General features: G+C 37.9%; 1 protein-coding gene across 1 annotated transcript in view; it reads right to left on the reverse strand.

The window, feature by feature from the left end:
- Positions 1-1,763: 1,763 nt before the first annotated feature.
- Positions 1,764-19,155, reverse strand: part of lrrc52 (leucine rich repeat containing 52) — a 33,139-nt gene continuing 15,747 nt past the window's right edge. The window contains exon 2 of the mRNA XM_030131438.1: positions 1,764-2,807. Within this exon, the coding sequence (XP_029987298.1) occupies positions 2,449-2,807 (359 nt within the window). The 3' untranslated portion in view covers positions 1,764-2,448. The remainder of the gene's footprint in view (positions 2,808-19,155) is intronic.

Raw genomic sequence — 19,155 nt, forward strand, 5'->3', positions numbered from 1 at the left:
TTTGTCAACATAAACATTTACGGTTACATTCAGCTTCTATTCTTTTCATTTATTTATTAATTTAATGAAAAAAAATCATTGTTTTCATCAAATATACTGAATCTATTTGTTCACTAAACATAAAACCAATTTCCAAATACTATGAACCCTTGCATTGATACATAATAACGGGGATTATGTGTACAAATTATTCTCATGTAAATGCTAACCAAGCACAAAACAATTTATCAAAATGATGCCTATTATTTCCTGATGCTCAAAACTCCACGGGGCACCTTTAAGCTTCAGCAGTTACATGTCATTCACATCGGCAGCAGGAGAACTGAGTCTCCAATCTGTAAGGTTATCTTTGTTTAAATACAGTAAAATGTCAACTTCATTCTTAGTTTTTACATTCAATTTATTGTATTGTATTCCTACTAAGTCTGAAAAATAGTTTGTTGACTCACTTCCTAAAGGAGAAAACAGTGACTTCTCACTATTTAGAATGAGTTGCCTTAAGGCATTTAGGAAAATCACATTTTAAAGGTTCAATGTGTGAGATATGTTTATGTTAAATTAGTCCATTCCTAAGCTAACGGCTACTAGCGTTGCATGCTTTTGTAGCTGTAGATGAGCAGAATAGTAATACTGAAGAACTTAGGAAGGAGCACAGGGATTTTCCAACTAAAGAAGAAGTAAACAGACTACTATGAAGTCAGCCACTGGTTTTCTCGGTTTTGATTTTCACTATGAATTATCATATTTGAAAAAAGGGTAGAGCTGAAGGGACAAAATCAAATTAAATGCTAACTTACTAACACTGTAAATATAGAATAACTTGAAACAGAAGCTACAAAAATCTTACTCTAGAACATTAGAGTGGCCTTACACACCTGTCAATCAAAGCCCATCACAGCAGATGACAAATCATCATTCTGAAATCTTATAAACAGCACAATAATTAAAGCTGGACCACAAGTACACTTATTATAGGGTGCAAATAAAACACAACCACATGGGACAAAAATAGCTGACAATATTTTTTAGAGAGAAGTTCAATATTAAATCTACATGAGCCTGGGAACCATCTAGTGGCTGTTAGTGGTATTACCTTTTATGGTATTGGCTTCACTTTCAACTTGTGATTCTTGTCTCTTGGGAAAAACTAGCACTTTATATAAAAGTCAGTCTATAGGCTGTTATCACAGAGGTAAAGACATTAGTCGTTTTTCCATTGAACATCTGCACGAAACTTCACCGATATTTACCAAATGTCGAAAAAACAGAAGTGTGTAATGTCGTTTTTTTTTCCCATTAAATCACAAATGCGATGATTTGTTCATTTATTATCGCGAGATGACATGAGAAGTCATTCCATAAACATGGCAACGAACGTAAATATGGTGTTGATTTACAGATATATTCATTATTATTATCTATTACCCCTTTATCTTGTAGTAAATTAAAAAATGATTGGGTTTCCTGGTGTGTCCACACATACCGCGACATGTTTCTTCTTCTTCTTCGCTTGTTGTAATGCACGTCAACATACGTTTTTTTTTTAGATTCACCTGACTCTACTTGCAAAAAAAGGTCTTTCCATTGCAGTTTTGCGTGATATAGCATTTGCGCTATGCCCGAAAAACCACCAGCGCCAACCAGTTTTGCCAGCGCAAAAACTTGTCATTGTCACGAAATTGTCATTTTTTTGATAGGTAAATTTTTATGCGCAAGTTATATTTGTGCAATTTGAGGGTCAATGGAAAAGCAACTAGTGTTAGCTTAGAAATGGAGTTAGCTAAAGTCCACATGGGCACCCCAACAGAATCAAAACTTCCCATTAGAACATCTGCACATCTCACACACTGAACCTTTAACAGTGAAATTGACAAGTTTTCCCTTTTTTACTGTAGCAGAGATAAGGCATCACTCTCTTTGTGACCCCCAGTTCCCTCTTGTGTATAAATGTATCCTGTGAGTGTGTGTTTAAATGTGTCGCTCTCATAACACGTCTTGTCATAATCCTCATTTTAGGCTTGTTTCTGAAGAGCACTTCTTCTCAGCGTATGCAGGTACATCTGCCTGCACAGACACACCACCTCAGTTGAGCGTCTGTGCTAAGATGAGCAATGTGTGTGAGTGTGTGTGGGTGTGTATAGCTGTAAGGGGGGCGTTATTGCTTTCAGTAATCTCAGAGGTCATTCTGTACTCCTGAAGTGAAGGCATAGTCATCCTTATTGCTGTCTCTGTTTCTCACTCTCTTTCTCTCACCACATACACACACGCATACACGCACTTTCTGTCCAATATGATAATGAGCATTTCGTTGTATTGAAATCTGTATCAAAGAGCGACAGTCAGATCTTGGTTCGTTGCAGAGCCTTTGGTCTCAGAGTCCCCTCGCCCCTTTCGTCCTCTTTTATCCACCTGTGTGTCTTTTTTCTCCTGTGGTTTCACTTCAGTCTGTCACACCTGCATACCAGGCTTGCTCAGATCCCCATTCCCCTGATTCCCACCTCCTCCTCCTCCTCCTCCTCCACTACCACCTCCTCCACTGTTGCCCATCCCCCCCCTCTCGTCCTCGTCGTCACTGTCCAGCTCCTCGCTCTTCCGTTTGCTGTAGCGCTCATACAACACCATGAGCACGCCCATCACCCAGGCCGACACTGTCCCGGCTGAGAAGATGACGAAGCCGATGGCGATGAAGAAGAGGTAGTCCCAATAGCCCAGGCCTTGGTGGCAGTCTGCCCGCAGCTGCATGCCGACCTCCGCCAACCGCTGGCCCGCCAGCTCTGAGGGACTGTGGCATACGGTCTGACCCTCATCTGGAGGTGAACAGATGGGAAAGGTCGGGAGGAGAAAGAATGGAAAAAGAAGGTGGAAAGGTAAAGAGAGAGAAAAGACATAGATTAATAAGCAAAGAAGAGAGCAGCGGCAGAGAATAATCAGTATATATGGTTAAAGATGAAGGGCAGGCAGGGAGAAAAGGAGAAAAAAGTAAAAAAAAAAAAAAAAAAAATGTAATTACTCTAGAGAAATAGCTGTACAATGAACAAAGACACACACACACACAAACAGGAGTTAACAATGCACTGATACCCTCTGTGATAAATGATCCCCAGAGACGCTATAGATTTCCTCTGAGCAATGTAGGTCTTTGGTGTCTAGGACATAGCAACATTATTATTCTGCGCACACACATACATGCACGGAAAGGTGACTAGGCCTGACTGCAAGCCTCTGACACGTCAACCTCGCCACCCCCTCATGCACATCATTATACACCAACAAATCACTGAGTAGCAGCGCAAAGATAAGGAGATGAGTGTTTTCCCTGACAAAACATCTGTGGCTCATAATGAGGAATATGATAACCAGCAGGGACGACACACACACACACACACACATACACATACACATGCACTCACACAACAAGAACTTTGACTCAAGAAAATGTTTATTTATGGTGCTCTATGTTTCATTTTGTGTCTCCGCACAGAGGTCAGAGGTCGGGTTCAGCTACAGGAGCTGGGGAGGATTTGATATCTTGCTGATATCAGGAACATTTGCTCAGCACATGACAGGCCCTGCTGCATTTTTTCATCATGCTACAATGACTTTCCAGCATTAGCATAAACGCTACCCTCACATACTGTATATTAATTTGTATGAATGTGAAGCATTCACAAGAACACAGGAACACGCTTGTTCTGTATGTATCTGATGGTGTGATCAGAAACAACACAAGAGTGGGACATACGCTGTTTCCTATCGGTTCATCTGACTTCGTCTCTCGTTACCAGCGCTGTTAATTCCCATGCCCCTCACCGCTGGCTCTCTCTCCATGCATAATTAATTGCAATTGTGCTGTCTCAAAAAAGGAAGGTTTTTTTCAGGATGTGCAAATAATAATGAGAGAGATGAGAAAGCTTAAAGACAGAAAGGCACGTCGCTGTCTGAGACAATGTATTTCAAGACTGAAGAAACAGAAGAAAGGGAGCAGTAGAGGCTCAAAAATGAGGAGAAAGGAAAACAAATGCACAGACTGAAGGAGCAATTTGGGAACATTCGTATTCACACACAGTCGGATAAAGGAACAGATGCAGTGAGACAGACCTCAAATGTGAGACAGAGGATGAGAGGATGGGAAAGAAGAGAACTGTATCTGGCTGCAGTCCTGTCTGCTGATGGATTACTGCTGTTAACAATGTTAATTAAACTGCACTCATCTACCAATAAAGCCAAAGGTCTGAACATGGAAATGAGCAATGGGGGAAGGATGGCAAGAATACTCAGATATGATCTATACTTCTCAGACTACTTGCCAGGCCTTTGGGAGGAACAGCATGGGACAGGCTAAAGATGATGGTATACGGAAACAAAGCCGCTGTCTTTGACTGAATGTCCGAACAGAGAGCCAAGTTTAGTCTTTGTACTTGTACCACATCTCAAATTAGCCTAAATCCATCCTTATGAAAGATTAAGTGATTTATTCTATTTATATGTACTTTAACCCAAAGTAAAGCTAAAGCAGATTAATCCTGTGGTTACATTACTCCTACTGCAGTGTTTTTCAACCTTGGGGTCGGGACCCCATGTGGGGTCGCCTGAAATTTCTAGTAATTGATAAAAAGAAAAAACTTACTAATAAAAAATATATGGTGGGTTGAGAGAGACAATCACAATCCATAAAAGACATGACAAACTGAAGCTGAAACTGAAGCACTGTGGTACTGTTTATCTTTCAAATGTTCATTGTGGTCGGTTTCAGATGCTGCAGCTCTTTCATAATTCATAGTTTGAGTTATTGTTTGTTCAGTATTAATTGTCAGCCTTGTAAATCCAAGCTGGACTGACTGTACATATCCTGACCAAAGAAAATAAAATTCTCAGTTTGTGCAGCAATCTACACCAAAAACAAGATTAAAAAAAATGTCTCCGTTTTGTCTGGGATTGACAGAAATTTGTGATGTTAAAATGGGGTCACGAGCCAAAAAAGGTTGGGTAACACTGTCCTACTGTATATCCGTTAGATTGTTAGTGATCCGGAGTGAATACCTGTAATGATGTTATGTAATTACATGTAATATGTTACAAACTAAATGCAACTTTAATCTGTTACTGTTACTGGGGGAAAAAAGATGTAGCTAAGGTTCAGTATCATTAACCTCATAGCGCGATTGCCTAGGCTACGTTCAGACAGCAGGTCTTAATGCACAATTTGGATTTTTTTGTGAAACCCGATTTTTTTGTGTGCTTGTTCATATTACAAATTAAATGCGACTTCTGTCAGTTCTCAGTATGAACTGAATGCGACCCTGAAGTGACCCGCATGTGCAAAAGAGGTCCTCACGTATTATGTGACCACGCAGCACGCACTGTGTTTACGGAAGTAAATATGGAGGCGTCTCGTATCGGCGTGTGTGTGGCACTGATAAAGTTTCTCTACAACCAAAGTCAGCACCATTACAGTCGAATCATTTTAAGTAGAAGATTAAAAAAGAGGAGAGCCAGGTTTTTTGCTCTGGCCTTTTGTGGTGTAATGGCTGCTACGTCTGTACAATGGAGTATTTGGATGCAGAGTCGGAGTCAGGAGTGCTGGGATAGTGATGTTAGCGGCTTCACTGACACAGACTTCCTTCATACTTTTCGAATGTCAAGAAGAACGTTTAAATAAATCTGTGACCGCCTCTCTGTAACACTCTCACAACAGGACACTCATCTCCGGTGGCCTACATCTGTTCCCAAACGTTTTGCAGTCGGGCTGTGCTGGCATTTCAATGATGTAAAGGTCAGAGAAATGCGACCTGGCCGTTCAGACTGATGTCGCATTGCAAAATATCCGATATGTATCGGATTTAGGACCACATATGAAAGTGGGCTGGGTTGGATTTGAAAAAATTGGATTTGTGCCGTTCAAACTGTCTTTAACAGGTCAGATACAGGTTAAATAGCGGCAAAAAATCAGATTTGGGCCACATTTGGCTGCAGTCTGAATGTAGCCTAAGTCAAAGTGAAGTAGCAGTGTTAGGACAGTAAACTTACGCAGATATCACAGTTTGGATGAAAATATGACTTGTTTTGGCCAAATTATGACATGAGGCTAACAGAGGTGATTGCTTTGAGACACCAAGGGAAGCTGAATTGCCCCTAACATTTCAGGAAATGAATGGGCAGGACTGCACTGTTGAATTTACAATAATGATACAAATTACATTTACATTAAAACTGTGTAAGCATGCACTTAATTTTGTGGACATGTCGTTCTGGTCAGCTGTTTATCGTTTGCTTTCCAACGCAAATTCCCTGATACATTTTCGAATTAGTTAACAACCCATTGACGTCCAGCGTCAGTGGGTTGTCTAATGATGCAGCACCCAGCTGTCTTTGTCACTGCAGGGAAGCATGGTGGTCATTGGCTAAATGCATAAAATCATCCCACCCAAAACCCTCCCACGGACGTTCAGTGTCTGTGGGGGTGAATGGGTCAGTAGGTGGGGCCAGGACTCTGGACTTTGGACGTTGGATTAGATGAACTGTTGGAAAGAGTAGGTATCGGTCCAAAAGGCTGAACCCGTTTTGACTGACAGTGGTATTGAAACCTACTGGCATCGGAGCAGGTTGGAGTTCAGTCTGATGTGGATATCAGTGGAAGAGAGGTTGTTTACCAAAGTACTGTGACTACATTAACTGAAGAGAAAAAGGGTCAAGTCATACACCTGTAAGTGTGTGTTGCTGTGGTTTTATGGTATAGATGAAGCAGAACAGCCTCAGTTAAGCATTCCTTTGATTTTTAATCACTTTGATATAATACGACAAGTTTTATGATGGAGCCATAAGATGAGCTTCCCCTGATTTAAAGACCAGCAGCTGCTACTGGAGGTTACTGATATGTAAGTTAGCTGCTGATGACAGTCCCGGTTGCCAGTTGCCAAAGATTACTATGAACTCAGGGGTTTTTTTTTGTTTTGTTTTGTAATTTTTACACATAAATTGTTGATGTCACCCCTGGGTTTGTTATGTCTCCTCTCTGCTCATCTACAGCAGCAGCAGCAGTGTGCAAAACTAGCCACCGTTAGCTTACAAATGGAGTGGGCTCATGTCAACAACTGACTGGCTCAAAGCACAAAACAGATTCCAAGACAAATTCCATGAAAATCTCACGTATTGAACCTTTGGATTACATTCTCTGATGAGTTCAACCAGCCAAAGCTGCAGTTACACATTGTTATTTGTCATCTATGTACTTGTGGTTTGTTTTATGCTTTAAAAACAATAGATTTTATCAAACAGGAAATTTTCTGTTATCATGGTTGGGGTCTCAGTAGCAGTTAGGATTATACTTAAACACTGGAAAACACCTAAAGCTCCACAGTTTAAAGCATGGGTCAACATGATGATAAAGACTGCTTCATATGAATGTGTGCTTCATAAGCTTAACAATAGGGATGGAACCACAGCACCAGTTTGGGAGCCGTTCTGGTCTTACATAACTATGATTGACAGTCAGCAGGATGACAGCTGAACTACTTCCCTCATGTATTTATTTATTTACCTAATTATTTATCTATTTTATTTTATTTTATTTTTGAGAACTTCCACGCTTTGTAGCATTTTTTGATACTTTTCATGTATGTACAGAAGCCCTCATTGTTAACATTAAGCAACGCTGTATGAATGTTGTGTACCAAGTAAAAACTAATAAAAACTTGAATTATAAATTTAAAAAAAAAATAGATTTGATTCTTCAGGCTGCTGTGATTGATACTTCTGTAGCATCATTGGGGGAAAATTCCACAATTATCTTCCAGTTTATTGTATTACAACCTGTTTGAGACGACATGAAACTAGTGCATCTAGTTTTTGTTTGTGCAGATTTTGTCTAATCGTATGCTTTTTCAGACAGATAAAGGGGTCGAATATGATGTTGCCATACTGTAATCACTAGTTAGATTCCATCAGACATGACCTGGACACGTTACTTCCCTACATGGATGCTTGGAAAACTTTTCCATAATAGCATGGAACAGCGTCAGGTTCAACTATATATATCTTTTGATTTGAAGTGAGAGGAGAGGGCTGCAGATGGATAGGGTGTGTTTTCATATTCTGGCAATTTCAGATACTGCAGCTTTAATTCATGTAACACTTGAAGACAGAGTTGTAAAGTTTTTGTGAAGTTTGAATGTTAAACAGTGATCAGTATATGGTTTGCAGTGCCTGGGTTATTATACACATGTTCAGCTTCATTTATCTGTTAAAATATTTCTTAGAAACATATCAAAGTAACCACAAAGTAATCAAATATATTATTACTTTTAAGCAATTAAGATAGTTACATAAATTAGTTTAAATATGACCTTCTTATCACTGGAGTTAAACATTGTCATTCGTCATTGCTGTTATTTAACAAGCCTATAGAGGCAAAGTTTACAAATGTCTGCAAGAGTTTGATAAGGTTTCTGATCAATACAGTTCAACGTCTGTCTCATCAGGGACTTTGTCTCAGACCGAAGGAGATGAGGTTTATTGATGCTGTTGTCACATCAGCTGGGTCTGCCCAAATGACATTGACATTGTGTTCTAACCTAATATGGTGTTTATGTGTGTGTGTGTGTACAGAGGTTGTGACGTTATCACAGGTCAGGTTTGTGCTTTTGTCCAGAGAATAACTGTGACTGAGTCAGAGCTGTGTCACTGTGTGTAGTAGGCAGTACTGCAGAGGTACTTTTGAAATGCAGTAAATTACAGACTACTGGTAACTCTTTCTAAAAAGTTGATGTAATGTAAAACAATGTGACTGTTTTTTTTTTTTTATCTAAGTAAGTAAGTAAGTAAGTAAGTAAGTAAATTTTATTTATAGAGCACTTTTCACAGACAGAGTCACAAAGCGCTTTATCATTCAAATCAGAATCAAATTAAGTTTACAGAGACCCAACAGAATCCTTCAGGAGCAAACACTTGTGATTGGTGACAGTGGCGAGGAAAAACTTCCCTTTAACAGCAGAAACCTCGAGCAGACCCAGACTCCTGAAGGATGGCTGTCTGCCTTGACCAGTTGGGGTTAAAGAGAGAGAGAGAGCGTAAAGGAGGAGAAAAGAGAGAGCGATAGAGATATAGAGAGACTGGGTGGGGCGGGGGGGGATGACACATGGAGTACGTTATGATGAATACATAGAGTGTAATCAGTCTGTGGTGGCCCTGGGTCAGGTGGGAGACTAAAAAGCCTTTTTGAACAGGAGGGTTTTGAGGTGTTTCTTAAAGCTCTCTACAGAGTCCATGGACCGTAGGTGTAGAGGCAGGTCATTCCATAGACGTGGTGCCACAGCTTTAAAAGACCTGTCACCGCGTGTGCTAAAACAGGTGCGTGGAACCATCAGCAGGTGCTGTCCTGAAGACCTCAAGCTACGAGTTGAGCTGTAGGGTTGGATCAGAGAAGCAATGTATGCAGGGGCCTGGCCATGTAGGGCCCGGAAAGTTAGCACAAGAATTTTGAAATGAAGACGATATAGAACAGGGAGCCAGTGGAGAGATTTATGAATTCTATTAGTATTTTAACAAATGTTTTAAATTGGGGAATGAAGAGAAGAAATCTTAATAGACAGTGTAAACATCACAACAGCATTCAACACTGATTACTGTAAAACTTCGATTAAAGGCTCTGTGATATACGTAACCTAAATACAACACTACACTGAAAGTTATTCACCTCTGATGACATGGAAGAAGAAGTCATTCTTACACTACAGGCCAACATGAACATATGAACACAGCAGTTATAGTTTCATATGTAGGGTCACATTTTTCATATTTCAGTTGTCTAATAATCCTTGTCATATGCCTTTAATTGTAATGTCTGACTAAAGTCCAGATGAATGTGTTTTTGTTTTTGTTTTTTTGATTAAAAAAAAACAAAAACAAAAAAAACATGAAAACTTAATTTTATCACAGGATTTCAACTCACAGTCTGACATAACTCCACATCCTAACCCCTCGACCACCTAGCAGCTGCTATGGTTGGCTCTTATGCTGCCTTCATGTGCTATCAGGAATTTGATTCTTTCCAGTTCCACTTCTTTTGTTGTAATAGTGAAATGAAAAATGGCTGACACCATTTATCGTGACCTGCTACTTGGGTAAAACCATTTTGGACATGTTAATTCATCTGCTACAGCATTTTTTTTACTTTTTTTTTCTGTTTTGGAAACTTGTGTATGCTATAAATGTGCAAAATCCTCAGTCAACAGCAGCAAACCTTAATAAAAGCCATGTTTATCATCCACCAGAAATCTTAAACTGTTCTTTTTGTGGGGACCATCCAGAGACTGTGCTGCACCTCTTCTGACATTGTTCATACACCAAGAAACTGCAGGACTTCAGTAGATTTATTATCAACCATGTTTTCAGAGACTTTTTCATATTGTGGAAAAATGTATTATTTTGTTTTTACAGATACCCCAAAAAGAAAAAAGAACAATTTTTTTTTTTTTTTTTTATAATTGTATTTCTGTTACGTGCTAAATTTTTCATTCACAAATGTAAGTTCTGTAACACAAAACCAATTATTTATTTTTTGAAAGACGTTGAACTTTATTTAAAGCATTTAGATAAATCTAGAAACAAAAAGGCTAGAAAAACCATCAGTATTTGTTCTGATTTAGACATTGTATTATAATAACTGTATAATCCCCCATGGCAAAATTATTATTTTCTTGTTGTATACATTGATGGTATACTTTACCTTCTTGAATAAAAATGTAATAAAAAAAAGAGTTTGTAACTAGTATTTACCATAATTCCCATAGCACTTGAAGATAGCATCATATCACCCCTGTGGCTGATCATTCATATGGTGTTTATGCTCAGACTCCTTTGAATTAAAGTACATTTAAAAACACTGAGGTGGTGGAGACTAAACAGAGGTGTAACAGGCTCAACAGGACATAACTTTGTTACCTGTGACATTTGGAGCAGGTTAATCATCTGCTGTACATCAATACTAGAGTTCTGAAAATGTCTACATCGCATTTAGAGTCACTTGGGAAAATCACCCAATCACAGAAGAGCAGGAGAATAAAATCAGTTCTGGTTGGCTACAGGGCTGGAGGTGGTTCTTTAATCCTCCAGTGAGAGCACAGCCTCGTGTCACCTGCATAACAAAAGTTTTAGGATCCACTTATACTAATTTTACTGGCCCCCAGGGATCAGGAAGCCAATGTATTTACACAGAAATGAACTAAATACAGATAAAAACAACTTCACTCATACACATTTAAATTATATCATACGTGGGCAGTGCTCCTGCATCCCCTCTGGACCCTGTGGTTCATGTGGATTCCTGTGAGTTCCACTAGGATGGGAGTCAACGTTTTTATTCATTACGTTATTTTCACAGTATCGGGACAAAAGTCAACAGGATTGGGAATTGTAAAAGGCCTAACAATTTTTTTATACACAGTGTAAATATGCAGCTCTAATATGAATAATATCTCTTGTGAAAAATTACCTACAGATTACATCATCCTGGAGTATACTTTGTTTGCTTTTCAGTAGTTACTTAGACAATCAGAGTGAAAAAACACATTATTCAGGTGATATTTATGAGATACATCATGAGATCTGTGAGAAACACGAACAGTTCCTGAAATGTTGCTGATTGTGTAGCAAAATAAATCTATTTTCACTCAACATAGCTTTGTGGTTGTTAATTAAATGAGATTTCTTATGCAAAGAATTTGATATTTAAGCCTCCCTTTCCAACAGGGGAATAGGATGGGATAAGAATTTGTTTTTTATTTATTCATGGGAACAGGACATCAGTATTTTAGTCTGAGTGAATGTGGAAATCTACTCCTTATCCTGCACATATAAGATATTCAAAGCAACATAATCTTTACTTTACTCTGTGTGAGTGTTTCACTTAAAGGAATGCATTCTGATGTCACACTTGGTAATCCCAACAGTTTGATTAGTATCTGTAATTTAATGACATAATGGGTCTCAGTAACTTTAATGGATTAGAGTTACATTTAATTGGTAATGTAATATATAATTGCGTAATGCTGTTACATGTAACTACTCCCTGACAATGTGTTTGCTTGTGTCTGCAACTTTAGCCCCGGCAGAATTAGCCGCTGACGACAGAGGGCATTAGGTTATTGTTTGTTAAACATAATGCGAGTTATTACAGTACTTGGTGTTGTTCTGAGATTACTGTACCCATTCAGAGGAAACAGATGAACTAAGGCTGAACCAGGAAATACTGTCTCAGTCATAAACAAATGCCGTCCCAAACCCCAACAACCTTTTCCCTCTATTTTTGTGTTTATCCCTGCCTGTTTTTGGAGCCTATCAGTTCTCATGTCTGTCCGTCCGTCATTCTCTGTCACCATCTGTGACGGTCTGGCTCTGCAGATCTGCTCTGTCTCATTATCCTGCCAAACTTGCCTCAAGCCAGGTGTGAGCAGTTTTTCCTGTGCGTGCATGAGTTTGCAGTCAAGGTGCTGTGTATTACTTTATACAACACATCGTTCGTGGCTGCGTCCTCAAAGCCTGAGGTACAGTCAGTGAGTGTAGATACACACAAACCGGTCCCTCAGGATATTTGTGTGTTCTCTCTCACTGTTTCCTGCTCCTTGTGACAATTTAGACTCTGTTTGCAGTTCTTGGCTACATTTTGCTGCTGTCTGGTCGCCTCTCAAAGCAAAGCCTGATGAAAGCTCAAAAGAACATCTAATGCAACATTCAACCAGCGTTTGGCAAGTGGCAGTTTGAGTTATAAATGTATTTCAAAGCCAGGGACAAAATGGGGAAAAAATTGGTTTCTAACCCAAATATGATCACTCTTCTTGTTATCTTGGATTGTTTATAAACCAGTATCCACTTTTCTCATTCTTTAGAACTCAGTTCATTTCTCAGTAAAATACTGCAGGATGAAATGGTGCAAAAGCTGCACTGAATAAGAAGCAGGAAGACAAACACATTCTGTGATTCCGCTTCTGTAAAGCTCAATGTCATTTTTTCTGCTTGTTGTCTCTCAACGAGCACAACAAAAAAGATGTTGTTTAGTAATGTTACAGCGTGAAGTACTAAAGGATTATGGGAGTTGTTTTCACCACCATCACAGATGGAAATCTGTCTGAAGTGACCCAGGAAGAAATTATGTTTACAGACAAGTTAATGTAATAAAGTCTGAGTGACATTACATTTAGTATAACCATGTTATGTCACTCAATTCTAATGGAATAATTGCAAGTAATATTGGACACTAAGGGTTAATGATTATGTTGTTATTAGTGTATAATCATGCTGTTTTTTATTACCTAAGACTGAGCTGTTTATCTCTAGAGCAGTGGTTCCCAACCTTTTTTGGCTCGTGACAACATTTTAACATCACAAATTTCTGGCGACACCAGACATTCAAAACCGAGATGTTTTTCTCTTAAAGATGTCTCAGCGGGGCCAGGTGGGTGAAGAAATCTTTCCATTCTCTGTTCAGTCTGGTTTTCTGACTGCGAGTGTGTCAGGGCAGGTTGAAGCGTAGTAACACATGTGGTCATATGATCAGGTCAATAAAGATATGCCTTCTCAGATATTATATCCTGCATTTTATTTGAACTGGATTTTTATTAGGAAAAGTGTGTGGTGTTTTAAATATAATGAAATATATATTGAATCATTAAAAAAATATTTTTTTATTATTAATTTTTTTTTTTTTTTTTTTTATCAATTACTAGAAATTTCAGGTGATCCCATTTGAATTCCAAGGTTGAAAAACCCTGCTCTAGAGTGTACAAGTCACCTTCATGATGCCACCATGTTTCTACCTTATCTCAGAGCAGACTTCCTCTTCATCACACAGGAGGTACATTAGTGTCCCCTACTATGTTTGAGTGTGGGCCAGGGTTAATATGACTAAAAAGTCCAGAATAGTCAAAACAAACACCTACTCAAGAGGAACTGTGCATAATTTGCAGCAACCACAGATGATGGCAGCAGCTTTCAGATGGATGGAATCTGTAACTTCATCAGTCGATGCCACTAATACACGCTGTCCACGTTAATACAAATGTTTTTCTGAACAAGTATCTTAATCCTTTTTTTTTTTTCTTTTTACTTCTGTCCATAAAACCCTAAAAATGGACACTCCAGATAATACTGGACATCTCTATATGTATCTGTTCTGACCATGGTCTACTGCGGGTAAAACACTGCCTTGTACACCTACATGACCTACAGTTTATGGGATGTTTCATGTACATGTTCGTTACACAAAACAATAGGTATGTGTGCACAGTTTGATGGCATTATTTTACTGTCTTTGTTTTTCCTGTCAACACAGTTACACAATTACTTCACTTTGGAAGAGGGTTTCCATTTTAGTGACGTAAACTATCATTTATGTGTGCATGAGTGAAAAACGTTAGTTTTGCAAAATATCGATATCAGTGTGGACAGGGCATGCATATCAAACACAAAACATTTAGAATTAAATAACTAAGCTTATCTAATGATGAGAGAAATCAATCTAAAGTTACTACACACAGGTACATTCACTTAATGACTTAGATAAGCCATTGACTGCACTGCTGATCGATACGGAAATGACTAAATTAACTTTCTACTGGATCGCTGTGTTAAAAAATAGCATGCAGATACTGTAGACAGATACAGCATAGTGGTTAAAACTGTGTTGCATTACTGTCACTGTGCTCTGTGATGTTTTATCAGGTGTTTAAGATATTTCCCTATTAAGATAATATGACGCCATTGAATTATGACCTAATGAAACAGGCTGTTACATTCAATAACTTAATGAATTTATTTAAAGGTAAATATTGTTGGAAATATGAGACAGGACATAAATTAAGTACACACCTCAAAATTCCAAAATCCCAAATTACAGCCAGTGCTTATTAACATAATGCAGCCTAAATCAGTGCTCAGGGTTAAGACAAGGTTCTTTCTTACTCTTACAGCTTCTGAACTGAATGCATCTTAAACATACATACATACATACATACATACATACATACATACATATATATATATATATATATATATGTGTGTGTGTGTGTGTGTGTGTATATATGTGAGAGAGAGAGAGAGAGAGAGAGAGAGAATTGATGATGGTATCCTCTAATCACAGATAAGTGAAAATAATTTTATTATTGGAGGAGAACACAAGAAAAGGTGGCAGCCAGGATGATTCAGTCGCTGTTCACTTTCTCGTCACCGTCTGTTTCCCTGTCACTCAGTATTTTCTCGCTCATCCCATCACTCAAGCTACAAAACCACTCAGACACCATCCTGGCGTGATGCCCTTGACATTTTCAATGTTTGCCCCTGTTTTACATCAGCCTGATTTCTCTCACAGAATCGTGTCTTCATTATTGTATGCCTTCGTGCTTCAATTAAAAGGCATTAAGGTGACAACAGACGTGTGATAAGGTCCGGTTTTTCTGGTGTTCACATTTCCTGCTGTTGCCTCCGTGTCTAAATTAAAGGTGCTGGTGTTCAATTTTCTATGACTCATCCATAGATGTTTTTCATTTAAAAGCATGACGTGGTTTTTACTCTGGAGACGTTGGGCAATGTATAGGTCTGTACTTGAGCTAAAACTGACTCTAATTTGTACTTGTCTTGGTGTTTCTCCTGTTTATTATGTCTACAGAGATATAAAACACTTAAAACTTTTCACATGCAGCACTCATACAGTCATTCTGAATATACCCTGGGACTTAAAGCACAGGACATTTTCAGGTTACGAAGTGTGAGAATGCATGTTTGTGTGCAAATGTGTAAGTGTATGTGCGAGAGAGGAGACAGATGAAGATGTCCTCTTTGTTCTCACATAGTAACTTCAGAGTGCAGTTGAATGCCTGCAGTTTCAGGACAGTGACTGCAGCTACAAACTATTCACGCTTTTTTGCATGCTTGCTGCACTGCAGTTTCCAGTTCTGTTCTTTTGCAAATCAGCACTGCCTGGAAAAATCCTGCAGTACAGGATGGATACTGATCACCACTGCTCTGGCCTCTAACGGTAAAGACACTTTGATCTGAACATTTATCCTTGGTACACTGTAAAAAATGTCTGTACAAAAATATGAAAATTAAACTCATTATTGGGTTTAAATGTCTTATTTTAAGTAAAATTATCTGCCAGTGCAGTAAGAAAATTGAGCTTATCAGGTTTTCTTATATAGAATGCTATTATAGAATGCTAAAATTCTTGTTTTAAGCACAATAGGGCTGTCAAAATTAACACATTAACACGGATTAATCCATTATCATGATTAATCTGATCAAAATTTTTAACACAATTAATACATCTTCAGCACAGAATGACTCTGAACGTCTCTGGCAATACATTTTGGGCAGTTTGTCCAAGTAAAATTACTGTTGCGCATGCGCAAATGGACAGTTGATTTGGTAGTGACAGGCAGCAGAACCAACCCATAAAGATGGAAGACACTAAACAGCACATTGGCACTGTGGATGGAAATATGAGGACAAAAAAAACAAGACGGAACAGCTGTTTCAAGATGTTTTGTTTCAAATTGTTTTATTGAAACTGTTGAAAGTGTTTAATAAACACTTTAAGTTCATATATATTCCCTTCTATCTTGAGTCTGTTTGCTCATGCAAAATTAAATTAATGATATTTAATTGTGACTACCCTGCAATTAATCTGATAAAAAAAATTGTAATCATTTGACAGCACTTATATATATATATATATATATATATATATATATATATATATATATATATACATACACACACACATACACATATATATATATATATATATATATATATATATATATATATATATATATATATATATATATATACACATATATATATATATATATATATATATACATACACACACATACATGCATATATATATATATATATATATATATATATATATATATATATATATACACATGGCCTTATGAAGCTATAATGGCTCAATAGATATGTAAAACAAGTGCAATGTATTAAGGGCAAACAGCTACTGTGTCCGCCATACACTCAAAAGATAATTACTTGTATTTACTTAACAATGTTTGGTCAAGTGGTTCCACAAAACTTTAAGAAAATGTTAATTAACAACTTTTTGTACAATTTACTTAATAAACGAAAGTATATTGTAAAAGAGAGAGACTTCAACTTAAAAAGGTAACTTCATTTTTATGTATTTAGCCTACATTACACAAATATGATATGGTTGAGTATAATAAATTAATTCTGACACATAAAAGCAATGCAAAGATATTGAGGAAAAGGAACTTTATGCCATTAAGTTTGTTTTAATTAACTGAGCTTAGTTTGTCGAATTTAAAATTCCTAATGATGTTAAATAGAAAAATCACAACATTCAGAATTTAACTTTAAAAATGCAGCTCCAAATGCAACCTGCTAAACAATGAAGTACTTAAGGCATCTGTTTTTAATACACTCTGGAGGATAAACTAAAGAAATCAGTGAAATTGTTTGTTGCCATCTTGGACATAGTTTCAACCACAGCAGGGGCATATCTGCTGAGCATTTGTCTTAACCTTAAACACCATGCTTTTTAGACTTAACTTTTGCAGTTAAACAGAGAAGAAGTTAAAGAGAACAAATGAGCAGCTGTCAAAACAACAGTTTAACTGAACAGTTGAAATAAATCACACAAAAAACAAATCAGCACTGGCAGACTGCAGGTCACACCGAGGCAACTGAACACAGACGGATCTGGAGTTCTTGTATTTATTCCAGCAGTTTGTTTTTGGACCTGGATTTAGTTTGACAGGTGCTTTGGATCAAGTTCCATCAGAATCTTTGTATGAACTCAAAAGTGTTCTTCAGGTCTGAAGGATTACTCAGGTTCAAGTCATAGATGATGCCAAAAAGGAGAGCACAGGCATTACCAACATCTTAGAGTTCCTGAGGCACTGTCACTCCTTCAACTATGATCCCACAAAACGGCAGAGTTCAAGTTCTGAAAGCTGCATGGAGGATGTGTGGGGTCTCCAAAGCGATTCCAAAGGGACAAACTCTTTTTTTCTAAAGGTTTTTGCAGGTTTTCACTTTCAGACAACATAAGAGACTTGATTTAATGTAAAAAATTTGACTTTTTCAGTAATTTAAATGTAATACTCCTGATTATGTTCAACAACAGTGACATTTCTTTTTTTTTTTTAGTGTACGCATCCCCCAACAATGGAGCTGGTTTTGTTATAAATATTGCTTAAAGTTAGTTGTACTATCTAAGTGTGGTAGCTCAAGATAAAAAATTCTTGGAACAAGTCAAATAATCTTAACAAGATTAAGTCTCAATAAGCAAATACATTTTTAAAAAAAGATCTTTCAAGATAAATATTCCAAATTCAAGTCAGTTTACCTAAGTCAGATATTTTTTTTTTGCAGTGGAACATGTTTCTACTCCCAGCCTGCACCGGGATAATGCGATATCACATGTCAGTGTTGTCTGCTTGTGTTTGCCCCTACAGCGGGACAGGAAGCAGAGCCTGGTGGCCTCATAGTAACTCCCAGATATCAGATTTGTCCTTTTTCTGCTGTGTGTAGCGTGGTCTCGCTGTGTTGTGGTAACACTATCAGGCCTGTGGTCAGAGTGACACTGTGTGAGCCATGTCATAAAGTAACACTGTGACACAAATGGAGAGCAATGAAGGACAAAACAGGAGTAATCAGAGGCATACACACATGTAACACATAACGTGATGATACTGGAAAAAACATACTACCAAGGATGCACCGATACCACTTTTTTCCAGACCAAGTACAAGTGCAAGTACTTATATTTGAGTACTTGCCCATACTGAGTACCGATATGAGTACTTAATAATACCATTACAGTTCTTAGTTCCTTTTGTAAATGTGCTTTATTGTCGTTGTCATTAGTCTGACTGGAACAAAGTGCTGCTACTGACATTTAATGCGTTGGAATGAGCGTTTCTCAATCACTCCACCAGAGGGCGCTGCTCTTAATTTACCATACTGGCCGAATACCACAAAGATGAGTAAATTTTTTGAGAAGAAGAAAGTCAATAATAATGAACATGGAGATGACAGAGGTAACACCAGAGGCGATTTCTCACAGACTGCAAGGGAAGCTCGGCTTCCCCTAGAATTATGAAAAATAAATGGTTTAATATG

Source organism: Sphaeramia orbicularis, chromosome 4 (assembly GCF_902148855.1).
Source record: "Sphaeramia orbicularis chromosome 4, fSphaOr1.1, whole genome shotgun sequence".
In the NCBI taxonomy this organism is placed as follows: Eukaryota; Metazoa; Chordata; class Actinopteri; order Kurtiformes; family Apogonidae; genus Sphaeramia; species Sphaeramia orbicularis.